General features: G+C 42.6%; 1 protein-coding gene across 2 annotated transcripts in view; it reads left to right on the forward strand.

Annotated features, from left to right (window-relative positions):
- The first annotated feature begins 7,208 nt into the window (after nucleotides 1-7,208).
- AK8 (adenylate kinase 8) overlaps nucleotides 7,209-15,934 on the forward strand; it is a 227,638-nt gene continuing 218,912 nt past the window's right edge. For both annotated transcript variants that reach the window (XM_030206335.1, XM_030206336.1), the window contains exons 1-2: nucleotides 7,209-7,330; nucleotides 10,965-11,049. In XM_030206335.1, the coding sequence (XP_030062195.1) occupies nucleotides 7,247-7,330; nucleotides 10,965-11,049 (169 nt within the window). In that variant the 5' untranslated portion in view covers nucleotides 7,209-7,246. The remainder of the gene's footprint in view (nucleotides 7,331-10,964; nucleotides 11,050-15,934) is intronic.

Raw genomic sequence — 15,934 nt, forward strand, 5'->3', positions numbered from 1 at the left:
GCTAGGTGTATGCACACAGGAGCTGAGCTTACCACAGAACTGTTCTGCACATGCACCAAGCACAATCATCCTGTGCCAAAACACAATCTTCCAGCTGAACTCCCTGATGCTTAATGCTATGAGCACACCTATATTTGCATCTCATTAACAATGAGCATTAGGGCATTTTTCTGCGCTATGGCAGTATTTTTACAGTGCTATTCAGAACAGCACCAGTTTTTTCAGCATTGGGGCCTCAGTGTAGAAACATTTGTAGTAGTGCACACACCCCCACCCCACCCCACCCATGCTTTCAGTGACATCTGTTCCTGAAGGTGTACAGCCTTTTCATCCCCCAGCATGGGGCCTTCCTCTACAGGCCTTCACTCAGGCATGCTGCCAGGTCATACCCTTTGCCTGACAGGAAGTACAGCATTAGGCTCCCTACTAGGCATAGGGTGTGGCCCAGCAGCACACCTGAGAGTGAACTTGTAGAGGAAAGTCCCAGGGTAATACTGAAAAGGCTGTATAGCTTTAGGAATGGGAATCAAAAAGCGCCAACATGGGGAATGGAGGGGGGGGACAGTATTCTTGCAGCTGCTATTATGGGAGAGGGTTAGACCACAGGGAGATACTGGAAATGGGGGTTGCTATATTTGCAGCTTCTGTGGCAGGAGAGGGGTAGACTACCACATCTGGCCACTGGAAATACTGTAAATTTGGACAATGTTTATGACCGTTGGAAAACTGGAAAAGGAAGAAAGAAACATTTTTCATGTTCTAAATATGCACATGTGCTTGAAAACTCTTAACATTCATACCACCCTGTTCACTAAGCCATGCTGCAATGCCGACACAGCCCATTGAACGTGAATGGGCTGTGTCGACATTAGCACACTGCAGCCACTAGCATGGCTTAAATAGGGGGGATAGTTTTACAAATATATACATGTTGTTAAATGTTAATAAAGGTTGACTCATAAGAAGTCATAAGGAGAGATTTCTGCTCTCAGTTTAAAATTTTTGGCTCAGTACTCATTAGCACCCACAGAGCTGGCTCCTATGGATGCAGCTTAAAATGAAAAGCTAGCATTTTAAGTGCATTGTACTACATATTGCATAGGGTCAGCATCTCACATAGCAATACTTTTTCTTATCATCCCACTTTCAGAGGAAAAAAAAGTCTGCAATGCTTATTGTATAACCAAATGCGCCTAATTAAAAAAAAAAAAGCTTTGGGTTTGATATACTATGGCTTTTCTCCCATTCCCTGTCTATGGTAATCAGCTTAGAAAAGCAAGTCCAGTACTCAGCTAATAAATGTTTTAAGATGTGGTGATTTTCTGTCAGATTGCCAGCTGGGAGCCATTTGTCACTGACCTGGAGTCTTTCAGAACTTGATTCCTTTTCCCCAATGCAACTGGAATAGAAAATGAAGGCTGGCCCTACTGAATACTGTTTTTTTTTTTGAAATGGGAAATTACCACTTCTAAAAACCCTTTCTCCTCAGGGCTAACTATTCCTCCTTCTATTTGGTAAACATTAGAATATTTTCTTAGTATTCAATTTGAGTGAAAGCATTAGTAGACAACCTCCAGGACCATTGTTAGGAAATGTTGGGTCTTAATTGTACTATTTGATGGTTCATGATGATGTGAAGGGAGTCAAAGAAGTTGGGGGAATCAGCCTTCTATCTACTTCCTTACCATCAGCACAGTCACCATTCTGATATCCAATGAGAAAGGTGGTATATCAAACAATAAATGAAAATTAAGAACAGCTGGTGCCAGGATGAGAAGCAGGTGTTTGTGCTTGGAGCTGTGCCTAGAAAAGCACTAGCAGCATTTAGCAGCTGTGAAGATGTGCCTACAGGCAGGAATGAAGGGCAGTGGGGAGAGGAGGTTTCTCCCCCCAGAGATCATAGAGGAGGAATTAGGCCAAGGTATTTTGTGCCTTCAAAATCTGGGACCCTGGACAGTTGCCCTATGTCTAAAGCTAGGCTGTGAAGATGTGATGACACCAAATCATCTGTTTCTAAACTAGCAATAAAGATGGGCTTTCATGTAGCAAAAAACTCAGTGGTCACTATGGAACTGGGGTCCCCACATTTTTCATGTGAAAGGTCACAAAGTGCATTTCAAATTTTAGAGAGGTCTTGGAGAAGACATTTTTGAGTAAGTGGGAAGGGGAGCTATGTTTGTCCTTTTCAGTGATTTCAAATGTTAAGGAAGAAAGGAGATAGGAGCAATGCTTCCCAGGGTTGAGGCACCTAACCAAACCCTCTCCTTCCCCAACATCTGCTTCCGGGAGAGAAGGAGGCAGGATGGAGTGCATTACTTTGGGGATTAGATCTGATCTCAGAACAGGAAAAACATGAAGGGCCAGAAAACAATTGCTCCAAGGGCCACATTTGGTCTATGGACCTTAGTTTTTGGACCCCTTCTTTGGACACTATTTGGGCAGAACTAATGAGGCTAGCTACTAGTATTACTAATTGCAATTCAGATAGTGATTTTTAAAATTTTAAATCTCAAAATGTTAATCTATTGATGCAGAACCAAGAATCTCATTTTATACTCCAAGGGAGCAGAATTGAGGTACTGGAGAAATATGTCAGAAATTAAGGGCCTCTTTTATCAAGCTGCGCTAGTGGCTCCCGGTGCAGTAATGCAGACAAAAGCCTGTTCACTTTGAATGGGCTCAGTTGGCATTGCTGCGTGGCTTGATAAAGGAGGCCCTAAAACTGCTAATAACAACAAAATACAGGAAAATGTTCTTTTGTACCATAAAATGGAAATCTTGAAAGATCAGGCAAGACCTTTATTTCTTCATGTTTTAAAATTTCCATCCAGTGACTCTTAAGAAATATTTATTTATTGCATTTGAATCCCACATTTTCCCACCTATTTGCAGGCTCAATGTGGCTTACATTGTTCCGTCATGGTGATCGCCATTTCTGGAGTGAGAGATACAAGTGGTATTACATTAGAGATCATGACTGGCATAGTAGATTAAACAGTCAAGTATAAAGAGTTCATATTCGGAGTTAGAGTGGTCTTGCGTTAGAGTTCATTCATGGTAGAGTGGACTTTGGTAGTCAAGTATAGAGAGTTGGGATTTTTCTAGTTCAGGCTTGAGTTTCGTTGTCTGGTAGTTAGGCTGTATCATTGTGGTATGCCTTTTTGAACAGGCTGGTCTTCAGTGATCTCCGAAAGTTGGTAAGGTCACGGATTTTTCTCACGGCAAGTGGTAATGCATTCCATAGCTGCGTGCTTATGTAGGGGAAGCTGGATGCATATGTTAATTTATATTTTAGACCTTTGCAACTAGGATAGTGGAGATTCAAGAATGTGCGTGCTGATCTTTTAGTGTTCCTGGGTGGTAAGTCTATGAGGTCTGACGTGTAGACTGGGGCATCTCCATAAATGATTTTATGAACCAGAGTGCAGATTTTGAACGTAATATGTTCTTTTAGTGGGAGCCAGTGTAATTTTTCTCTTAGGAGTTTGGCACTTTCGTATTTCGTTTTTCCAAATATGAGTCTGGCTGCTGTGTTTTGGGCTGTTTGGAGCTTCTTGATGATTTGTTCTTTACATCCGGCATATAGTGAATTGCAGTAATCTAGGTGACTTAGCACCATTGATTGTGCCAGGTTGCAAAACATTCCCCTTGGGAAGAAAGGTTTTACTCTTTTGAGTTTCCACATTGCTTGGAACATTTTCTTTGTTGTATTTTTCGCATGGCTCTCTAGTGTGAGATTTCGGTCAATTGTAACTCCGAGTATTTTCAGGCTATCTGAAACAGGAAGGGTTGCTCATGTTGTGTTGTGATGAGAAGATGAGGCATTGCCCCGAAGAATTGGTTACAAACCTGGGTGGATGAAGGAGGGGCAGGTGAGAGAGCAGGGTCATTGGACATGGGTGGCTGGAGGGGGGGGCAGGGGGAGAGGAGGGTTGCAGGACATGGGTGGCTGGAGAGGAGGGTCGTTGGACATGGGTGGCTGGAGGGGGGCAGGGGGGAGAGTAGGGTCACTGGACATGGGTGTCTGGAGGGGGGCAGGGGAGAAGAGGGTCGTTGTTTGATGTGCCGCTCCCTGCCACTTGCTCCGCGTGTTTCCCTACTCCTTCCCCTGCCTGGGAATCAGCTGTGAGTGATGTCAGCCTGGCTACGGAGCCTAGCTCAGCTGCCTGGGAATCAGCTGTGAGTGACATCAGCCTGGCTATGGAGCCTAGCTCAGCAACTCCGAACGTGCCACAGACACAGACAGACACATTAGAACGTTGGTGGTGAGAATTATTATATAGGATGAATACCCCCAAAAGATAAAATGGTATGATATCAAAATCAAAACATTATAAAATCATGCCTCAATATGTAACATCACAAAATGTTTTTATTTTATATATAACAAAAACACTTGCAGATCCGGAACAAACCACTGCAATGACCTTTGCTACCAACTGGACTCCAGGTTTCCATCATTGATCAAAATATCTCCCCCTCCCCCCCAAAAAAAAATATATGGTGCACTTTAATAAATTCCATTTAGAGAGTTGCATGGGAACAGAAATCTTACCTATCCCCACCCGTCCCTGCTGGAATCTTACCCATCCCCATCCGTCCCCACTGGAATCTTACCCATCCCCGCAATAATTTAACTCATCCCAACCCATCCCCACAAGAATTTAATGGTACATAAAAGAACATTCTGGTCAGCTCTCTGGATTTGAGCCACAACACTGCAGGCAAGGAAGGAATGGAAGTTTGAACTTGGAACACTCTGATGCGCACATGTAAGATTTGTCTCTGATTCATTGGCACTGTGTGCTGAGAGGTCACCACATGCACGCGCCAGTAGGTCAGGTGACATTTTATGCTTGTGCCTGTGTCAGAGCTGAGGTCTGCGTATCAGCCCAGGAGCAAAGAGGATTAATAGTAACATAGTAAGTGACAGCAAATAAAGACCTGAACGGTATATCCAGTCTGCCCAATAGTCACACTCATTATCAATTCATGATTAAATCAACAAGTGTGGTATTATGTTCCAACTGCTGGAGTTGCCGTCAAAGTCCACTCCAGTCTATTCATCTTCTCATTTGTGAGACACAGACCATAAAAGTCTGTCCAGCACTGTCCTCTTGCTCCAGCCACTGAAGTTGCTGTCTAAACCCTTTCCAGTCTATCCTAAACCAGATTGTCATATATGAGACACAGACCATACAAGTCTGCACAGTATCAGCCCTAGTTAATCACAGCCAGAGTCGCCATCTAAGCGTCACTTGACACATCCACACACATGCAGCCATTTAAAGTTAGTTTATTTATAACTTCCATTTTCTAATTAGAGATCCTCTGTGTTCATCCCATGCCTTTGTGTCTCTACCTCCTCCTCAATGGAAGATTTTCTGCATTTGTGCTGATAAAGCAAGGAAGAAGAGGAGGAGGAGCAGACAGCACTCAAAGAACTTGGTAGTCGGTAGATGAGAGGCTGGTACAGCTTACATTTCCATGGGAACCCTGCAGGAATTGTTTCCATCCCTACAGGAATCCCACAGGAACTGCTTCCATCCCTGCGGGAACTCCACAGAACTGCTTCCGTCCCTGCGGGAACCCCGCGAACCCCATTCCCATGCAGGTCTCTAATTCCATTCTTCCCTTTATATATCTATCATTTTAAAGAGAATATTGAATGGAATTTATTAAAGTGCACTATATATATTTTTTTTTCAGTTTTGTTTCTCTATCATTCTTGAATAGATGGAGATAATAGGCTTTGTTGCATTTGCTGTGCTGGGAATATAGATGGGCTTTGCTGCATTTGCCATGCCGGGAATCACTACTGCAGTTTAGTGAAAGATGACCTAAGTTTAAGTACTTATTTGTGTTTAGTTACAATATGCGAACTCTTAGATCCCTAACAGATAATAGGTTAGTTATTCCCCCTCTTGCTAAGGCTAGATGGGAATCTACACGGAGATCGGCTTTTTTCTATTTGTCCCCTTCCCTTTGGAATCGCCTTCCAAAGGAGATCAGATTAGAGAAATCTTACATCCATTTCCGAAAACTTTTGAAAACCTTCTTTTTTATAAGCTATGTAGAACAGAATTTAGCATAAGAGATAAGATTAAAAAAAGTAGCTTAACTGTATAATAGATTTTTTATTTGCATTGGTTTTTATTATGTAGTTAATTCTGATTTGCTGTGCTTTCCTGTCATGAATGGAGTTCCTTTGTTTATTTGTATACATTAATTGCTTTTATACATATGTAAACTGTTCTGTTTTGCAGTTGCAATAAGATACCGGTATATAAATTGACATAAATAAATAAAGGTAGTATTTTTTGTCAGTTGAGATTAGAACATAAGAATAGCCATACTGGGTTAGACCAATAGTCCATCTAGCCCAGTATTCTGCTTCTAACAGTGGCCAATCCAGGCCACAAGTACAGGGCAGAAAGCCAAATTGCATGCTCCCATCCCAGGGCATGCAGTGGCTTCCCCATGTCTATCTCAATAGCATCCATAGCATGGCAGTTTAGAAACGTTTGCTTTGTTGCTAATCATAACGCTGGTTACCTTAAAATTGTTTATTTACTTATCAGTCTGAGATTGAGGGTGCTTAGTTAAATTGTAAATGTGAATATATTTGTACAACTTTGACTCCATTTCATTTTGTAGTTTTTAGAAAGCAAAGTATTAAAAAAATATTTAAATTGTATTTGTTTTCCATATTTGTACTTTCTGCCAAAATTGTCACTTGTTAGAGGGCTGATTTAAAACGCCTTAAACTTAGTTGAAAATTGGGTAAATCAAGGTTTGTGTAGTTTACCTTTCTTATCTCCACAGCCCATTAATTTGTTTAAAATAGTACCACCTCAGTAACTATGGATCGTAGGTGTAGTCTGGGGAGCATGGCCCATCGAGACCCCAAATGTTGTAGGTACTGAATTGGTCCCTCAGTGCCAATATTACTTGATTTGTTGCTTATTCTTTGCTTTTCCCCTAACCCCCACCAAACATACAAACCACATCCAGGCTATGAATGATGGTATTGGTATGCGTGTGAATAAAAAAAAGGACTTTTTTTCTAGACTCGTCGCTTTCAGTCGGCTCAGCCTCGACCAGCACCGACAGCTCCGCGTCCGCGACATTTCATATGCTGCTGGCAGCCTGGCGCCGGCTGATGACGCATATAGTCCTTGGCAACAACGGTTGCTAGGTGACGCCAAGAGTCTGTTGCTCGTCCTCGGACTTTTGGGGAGTAAGGATGGACGCTACCGCCAGGCCCCTACGCATCCCACCCGAAATGGGAGTGTATGCTGAGAAACAAAAGGTCTTCGAGCTCATCCAGGTGAGGTCCGGCTGCATATAGCGCTCCCGGGGCAGGAAGACAGACTTCGAGCGGTGTGGCATTGAATGGGAAGCACACCAGTGGAATGAGAGGGTGGTGGAGAGAAAACTCTGGGGTGGACCACACAGGGGGCGCAGTGATGATGAGAAAATTCAGGAAAATACCTGCTGTACCTGAATGTAACTCACCTTGAGCTAAAATTGAAAAAAAAAAAAGTCTGATCTAAATCTAAAATCCCTTCCCATTCTGTGATAGGGGAGGAGCACACAGGTGGACAGAGGATAGGGAGAGGTTGTAGAAGAACACTGGTAGGGTACGTGGGTACACAGGTGGATCAGAAATGGGGATAGATGGTAGAAGAATTCTGCAGTGTGACAGGGATGGGGCACACATGGTAAACATGCTGGGGCAGAAATTTAGCAGGGATTGAGTCTCCAAAGCACACCAGCAGGCAGTATTTTCTTCAGCGTCAGGTAAGGTTGTGGAACCCAGGGCAATTGTCCTGTTTTGCACACCTTAATGCTGGCCCTGGGTAGGGGTGAAGCACATGGGTGGATTGGGGATATGGAAAGGTGGTGGAAGAACTCTGGAGTGGAGCACACAGATGGATTGGGGATGGGGAGAGGTGGTGGAAGAACTCTGAGGTGGGGCACACAGGAGGAACACTGCCGGAAGTGATTTTGCTTTGGTTGACATATACTACATATGAAGCATGGTTTTGAGAGACATGGATGTTTGCCAATAACGTTACAGGTCAGTTCTCATTATTCACGTGTTCAGCATTTGCTATTTCAATTATCCACCGAGGTGCAAATAGCGGCAGCCATTCGCAGTACTGTATTTGCGGACATGTGCCTGTCGCGTTTGCATTTTTGGTGTTTGTTTGCTTCTGGAAATTTCCACCAAGCATCCTAGAGCAGCCAAGAGGGATACAGTAAATGGCTTTGCCTCCAAAAACTACTTGCAAAATGGAATAAATCTGGTGAGCAGATTAAGACAAGAATTGTTTCCATCTGAATGATACAGAGGCACAGTGAGCAAAAGGGACTTGCCTGTGGCAGTCCCAGGACTTTTCACTGAATAATACAGTACAGTTTGCTTCTGGAAACAGCCACCAAGCATCCTAGATCAGTCAAGAGGGATACAGTAAATGGCTTTTAATCATTGCCTCAAAAAAACTACTTTCAAAATGGAATACAGTAAACATATTTAATCTGATGACCAGATTAAGACAAGAACTGTTTCCATCTGAATGGTACAGTACAGTACCATTTCTGTAGCCTTCTGGTTATGCAGCAATGGTTTCGTATGGTATTGTACCATGTCTATAGCCTTCTGGTTATGCAGTAATGTTTCACATAGTACAGTACTATCCCAAATATAAATATTGCTTTGCTCTCAAAATTGAGGGAAAAAAGCGCTATTACAGAGTACTTTAATGTTAAATAACGTAAGCCTCAACTGCCCCAGGATAAGTTGTAGACTTTTATTCCATATAACCATATGGCACTACTTATCACTGACTCAAAGGTAGACTGAAAAATTGCAGTGAGAAATAACTCCATCATAAAGGAGAAAAAAACCACTGTAGAAAAACTACTACCCTTAATAAACTCAAAACATAGCACTAATTTAACTCAATTTCAATCAAACTAAAGAAAATATCTAAATTTTCTAAGGCTAGAGTGCTGCCAAACAATGCCATACCTCTACAACCCTTGTAGAGGTTAAGAATTTTGAGCAAGCTGCCTTCATGTTGGATTGGTTCTTTTGGGACATTTATAAAGAAGAAGATCCCTACAGCAAGTTTTTTCAGATAAGTGATACATTGTATGGCAGAGCTCTAGCCTTAGATACTTTGAGGCCTATTTTCAAAGCACAGACTTACAAAGTTATATAGTAACCTATGGAACTTTGTAAGTCTAAGTGCCTTGAAAACGAGCCCCTTTGTAAATATTTTCTTCAGTTTGATTAAAATTGAATTAAATTAGCACTATGTTTTGAGTTTATTAAGGGTATTTTTTTTTTCTGCAGTGTTTTTTTTTCTGCTTTATGTGGGAGTTGTTTCTCACTGCACTTTTTCAGTCTACCTCTGAGCCAGTGGTAAGTAGCCCCATATGGTTACATGCAGTAAAAGTCTACGACTTATCTTGGGGCAGTTGAGGCTTATGTTATTTAACATTACTCTGTAATAACACTTTTTTCCTCAATTTTGAGAGCAAAGCAATATTTATATTCATATAGTACAGTACCATTTATATAGCCTGGTTATGCAGCAGTGTTTATCAAGCACTTTTTTCTTAGTGTTACCAACTGCAAGGACTGTAAAGTATGGTGGCAAAATCATTGTACAGTATTTATTTTCCAGCACAGTTCTGTGCATTTTTTTTTAATTTAAGATGTTACTACAGTACTGTAAGAGGTTCAGCAAATAAATATGGTGGCAAAACCATGATACAGTACTTGCTTACTGTTGTGCAGTACTGTATAGTATTTAGTTATCTGTTATCCATTGCAGAAAGCAAACCCTTTAGGGATATGTATTCATTTTTCATGGTTTTGAGGAAAAATTGGTATAGCTGGAACCTAACTCCTATTTCCCATAAATACATTTTTTTGGAATTCGCAATTTTTGCAGTGTTTTTGGGGAACCGTACCATTACGAATACCGAGAATGGACTGTACTTCTTTTGTCTATCATCTTTAAAATAGGTTGATAGAAGTGGTTATATGTACCTTGCCCTCTCCTGGGGGCCCACAAACAGATGGATTTTCAGGGCATCCACAAAGAGGTGCATGAGATAAATTTGCACATACCAAGTTTGCAATGCATGCAGATTTATCTTGTGGATATTCATTGTGGGTGTCCTGAAAACCTGTAATTTATTTATTTATTAGTTACATTTGTATCCCACATTTTCCCACCTATTTGCAGGCTTACATAGTACCGTGACGGCATTTGCCAGTTCCGGTATGAACAAATACAAGGCGATATTATGGTAGAATGAGGTTCAAGTATGGTGAATACATTGGGGGAACTTAGAGAGAAAGATGAAGAGTTAGGATATGTCCATTACGGTCTTTGGTTTCGTTATGCTGCAAGTATCCAGGTTTTTTATGTTGGGTCGGTGCGGTATGCCTTTCTGAACAGGTTAGTTTTTAGGACCTTTTGGAAATTTAAGTGGTCAAGCGTAGTTTTTTACTACTTTAGGCAGTTCCATAGTTGTGTAATGTCATCAGAACAGGATTTGGGAAGCCCTGCACTATGTAAAACCAAATTCTTAATAGCAGGTATTTCAATCAGCACTTTTGTAGGGTAAATATCTATTCACACTACATTGCAGTATTTACTTGTTCATAAAATGAAGATGTAATTCTGTGCTTTCTATTTTTAGAAGTACAGTTGTAAAAAGGTTTTCAACCCTGTCCTTGTGTACTCCTTAATCTGATTTTTAGAATATCCAAATGAATATGCATGAAATATATTTGTATGCACTATCTCCACTGCATGTAGATCGATGTATGCATATCCATCATGGATCTCCAGAAAACCAGACTGACTAGAGTACTGCAAGACAGGGTTGAATACCCCATCTGTATTCATTTTTTTAATATTTTTCGTATTTATTGACAGAAAATGCTGGAACGACTTCTAATAGATAGACCAGAGGACCCGATTGAGTACTTGATTGATCATTTAAAGAATAACAATGATGAAGGTAAGAAAGATGCTATAATTGTCATTACTTCACAAAACCCTTCTTATAACCTAGAAAGTCCAGTATAAACCATATTTTGAAAACAAACAAAAAAGGCAACAGTCTCCTTACTATGGTAGAATTATAATAAAAAAGGTAGACTGATAGAAAACATTAACAAATAAAATAATTTATTGGTGTGAATCAAAAAAAACAAACTCGACGTGGCCACATTTCGCCCTCAGGCTGCGTCAGGGGTCAAAACTAAGAAATAAAAACATAGATATCAAATCATCAAACATACTTCATATATATCAGCTTTCATTATAAAACATTCGTATGTATCATTATATTTTCAAAATAATTTCAAATAAATAACAAACAACATTAAAAAATGTTTACACGTGATTGATTTTATATGTTATAACATGATGAATTTCAAGTTTTTTAACTTTATTAACTTAGTTGAATATTCATGTATATTTTGATATCAGTTTATATTGTTTTTTAATTATTTATTGTCATATATTTTTGAGCTAATTTTTGCAATAATTTTATGACATACATGAATGTTTATCATGATTGACACATATGAGTTTTATATAATTGTTTGATATTCATGGTTGACTGTATATCTCTGATCTCATCCCATGGCTTTCAATACCACCTTTACGCTGATGATACCCAGATCTACCTCTCCGCACCGAATATCTCAGCTGAAATTCAGACCAAAGTATCGGCCTGCCTGTCTGACATTGCTGCCTGGATGTCTCGCCGCCACCTGAAACTAAACATGACCAAAACCGAGCTTCTCCTCTTTCCCCCTAAACCTGCCTCTCCTCTCCCCCCGTTCTCTATTTCGGTAGATAACACTCTCATCCTCCCTGTCCCGTCTGCGCGCAACCTTGGAGTCATCTTTGACTCCGCTCTCTCCTTCTCTGCTCATATTCAGCAGATTGCCAAAACCTGTCATTTCTTTCTCTATAATATTAACAAAATTCGCCCTTTCCTCTCCGAGGAGGCTACCAAAACCCTTACCCACACCCTTATCACCTCTCGCCTAGACTACTGCAATTTGTTTCTCGCTGGTCTCCCGCTCAGCCATCTATCTCCTCTTCAATCTGTCCAAAACTCTGCTGCGCGTCTTATATTCCGCCAGAGTCGCTATACTCACGTTAGCCCTCTCCTCAAGTCGCTTCACTGGCTCCCTATCCGCTTCCGCATATAGTTCAAACTTCTCCTTTTGACCTACAAGTGCATCCACTCCGCAGCTCCTCAGTACCTTTCCGCTCTCATCTCTCTCTGCACTCCTCCCCGTGAACTCCGTTCGCTGGGTAAATGTCTCCTGTTGTCCCCCTTCTCCCCCACTGCTTACTCCGGGCTCCATTCCTTCTATCTCGATGCTCCCTATGCCTGGAATAGACTCCCTGAGCCAGTACCAGGGCCGTGCCGATGCGGTAAGTGGGGTAAGCACCGCAGGAGGGCGCCCACCTCTGGAGGGCGGCGCCGCGGTGCTTACCCTCGCCCCGCGCCGCCGAGGCCTTTAAATCTTTTACTTGCAGTCGCAGCAGCGTCTGTGAAAGCGGAGCGCTGCCGACGTCTCCCTTCCCTTCGCGCTGTTGGTTCCCTCAGTGTCCCGCCTTCTTCTGATGTCAGAAGAAGGTGGGACACTGAGGGAACCAACAGCGCGAAGGGAAGGGAGACGTCGGCAGCGCTCCGCTTTCACAGACGCTGCTGCGACTGCAAGTAAAAGATTTAAAGGCCCCCAGGGCGCGCCGCGATCATCTTCATGGGGGGGGAGGGGGCGCGCGCGCGCCAACTGTTCATCTGCGGGGGGGGGGCGCCAACTGTTCGTCTGCGGGGGGGGGGGGCGGCACAGACCCTTGGCACGGGCCTGGCCAGTACGTCAGGCTCAGTCTCTGGCTGTCTTCAAGTCTAGGCTTAAAGCCCACCTCTTTGCTACTGCTTTCGACTCCTAACCATGACTGTTACTCAACACCCTCACTTATCACCCCTACCACTGCAATTTCCCCACCCCTAGCTGTCTGTTCCTCTGTCCAATTTAGATTGTAAGCTCTGTTGAGCAGGGACTGTCTTTTCATGTTAATTTGTACAGCGCTGCATAAGTCTAGTAGCGCTATAGAAATGTTTAATAGTAGTAGTAGTAGTTTGTTATTTATTTGAAATTATTTTGAAAATATAATGACACATATGAATGTTTTATAATGAAAGCTGATATATATGAAGTATGTTTGATGATTTGATATCTATGTTTTTATTTCTTAGCTTTGACCCCTGACGCAGCCTGAGGGTGAAACGTGGCCACATCGGGTTTGTTTTTTGATTCACACCAATAAATTATTTCATATGTTAATGTTTTCTATCAGTAAACCATATTTTGACATTTTACTAATTACACAATACTCCAGGTGGGGCCTCCTGGTGAGGCCCCACTTGGAGTATTGTGTTCAGTTTTGGAGGCCGTATCTTGCTAAGGATGTAAAAAGAATTGAAGCGGTGCAAAGAAAAGCTACAAAAATGGTATGGGATTTGTGTTACAAGATGGATGAGAGACTTGCTGACCTGAACATGTATAACCTGGAGGAAAGGAGAAACAGGGGTGATATGATACAGATGTTCAAATATTTGAAAGGTATTAATCTGCAAACAAACCTTTTCCGGAGACGGGAAGGCGGTAGAACTAGAGGACATGAAATGAGATTGAAGGGGGGCAGACTCGAGAAGAATGTCAGGAAGTATTTTTTCACAGCGAGAGTACTGGATACATAGAATGCCCTCCCGTGGGAGGTGGTGGAGATGAAAATGGTAACGGAATTCAAAAATGCGTGGGATAAGCAATGCAAAGCGGAGATAAGGAGGGCGAAAAAGGACTTTGAAAAAAATTAGCGTTAGAAGCGAAAACACATAGTAAAAACTTTTTTAGATATATCAAAAGCAGGAAGCCGGCTAAAGAGTCGGTTGGGCCGCTGGACGACAGTGGTGTTAAAGGGGCGATCAGGGAAGACAAAGCCGTAGCGGAGAAGTTAAATGAATTCTTTGCTTCGATCTTCACTGAGGAGGATTTGGGAGGACACCGGTGCCGGAAAAGGTATTTGAAGCGGGCGAGTCAGAGAAACTAAACGAATTCTCTGTAAACTTGGAGGATGTAATGGGTCAGTTCTGCAAACTGAAGTGTAGTAAATCACCAGGACCAGATGGTATTCATCCAAGAGTATTAATAGAACTGAAAAATGAACTTGAAGAGCTACTGCTAGTAATATGCAATCTATCCCTAAAATCAGGTGAGGTACCGGAAGACTGGAGGGTGGCCAATGTAACGCTGATATTTAAAAAAGGTTCCAGAGGAGATCCAGGAAATTATAGACTGGTGAGTCTGACGTCTGTGCCGGGCAAAATGGTAGAGGCTATTATTAAGAATAAAATTACAGAGCACATACAAAAACATGGGCTCATGAGACAAAGTCAGCATGGATTTAGTGAAGAGAGGTCTTGCCTCACCAATCTACTGCATTTTTTTGAGGGGGTGAACAAACGTGGACAATGGGGAGCGGTGGATATTGTGTATCTGGATTTTCAGAAGGCATTTGACAAAGTGCCTCATGAAAGACTCCAGAGGAAACTGGAGAGTCATGGGATCGGAGGTAGGGTATTATCAGGGCCGTGCCTAGGGTCTCCGGCGCCCCCCTGCAGTTGGCCCCATCCTGCCCCACCCCGCCCCCCCCAAAAAAAATTTACCTCTGTCCGGCGGCAGCGTAGCATTAGTGAGAAGGAGGCGGCACTCCCCCACCCCGACGTGTCAGTCTTCCCTTCGCTCAGTGTCCCTCCTTCTTCTGATGTCATTTCTGACGTCAGAAGAAGGCGGATCTGAGCGAAGGGAAGACTGACACGTCGGGGCGGGGGAGCGCCGCCTCCTTCTCACTAACGCTATGCTGCCGCCGGACAGAGGTAAATTTAAACAAAACAAAAAAAAAAGGAAAAGGATCTGGGGAGAAGAGGGCGAGGTAAGCATGGTGCGCCCTCCTGCCATGCTTACCTCGCTTACCGTGTTGGCACGGCCCTGGGTATTATTGTGGATTAAGAGCTGGTTGAAAGATAGGAAGCAGAGAGTAGGGTTGAATGGTCAATATTCTCAATGGAGAAGGGTAGTTAGTGGGGTCCTTCAGGGGTCTGTGCTGGGACTGCTGCTTTTTAATATATTTATAAATGACCTAGAGATGGGAGTAACTAGTGAGGTAATTAAATTTGCAGATGACACAAAGTTATTCAGGGTCGTCAAGTCGCAGGAGGAGTGTGAAAGATTACAGGAGGACCTCGCGAGACTAGGAGATTGGGCGTCCAAATGGCAGATGAAGTTCAATGTTGACAAGTGCAAAGTGATGCATGTGGGAAAGAGGAACCTGAATTACAGCTATGTCATGCAAAGTTCAGCATTAGGAGTTACAGACCTAGAAAGGGATCTGGGAGTCATCGTGGATAAGACATTGAAAACTTCTGCTCAGTGTGCTGCAGCGGCTAAGAAGGCGCACAGAATGTTGAGTATTATTAGGAAAGGGATGGAAAACAAACACGCGGATGTTATAATGCCGTTGTATCGCTCCATGGTGAGACTGCATCTCGAGTATTGTGTTCAGTTCTGGTCACCGCACCTCAAAAAAGATATAAAGGAATTGGAGAAGGTGCAGAGAAGGGCGACGAAAATGGTAAAAGGGGTGGGAGGACTTCCCTTTGAGGAAAGGCTGAGACGGTTAGGGCTCTTCAGCTTGGAGAAAAGGCGGCTGAGGGGTGATATGATAGAAGTATACAAGATAATGAGTGAAATGGAGCGGACAGATGTGAAGCATTTGTTTACACTTTCTAACAATAATAGAACCAGAGGACATAAGAT

This window comes from Microcaecilia unicolor, chromosome 6 (genome assembly GCF_901765095.1).
Source record: "Microcaecilia unicolor chromosome 6, aMicUni1.1, whole genome shotgun sequence".
In the NCBI taxonomy this organism is placed as follows: Eukaryota; Metazoa; Chordata; class Amphibia; order Gymnophiona; family Siphonopidae; genus Microcaecilia; species Microcaecilia unicolor.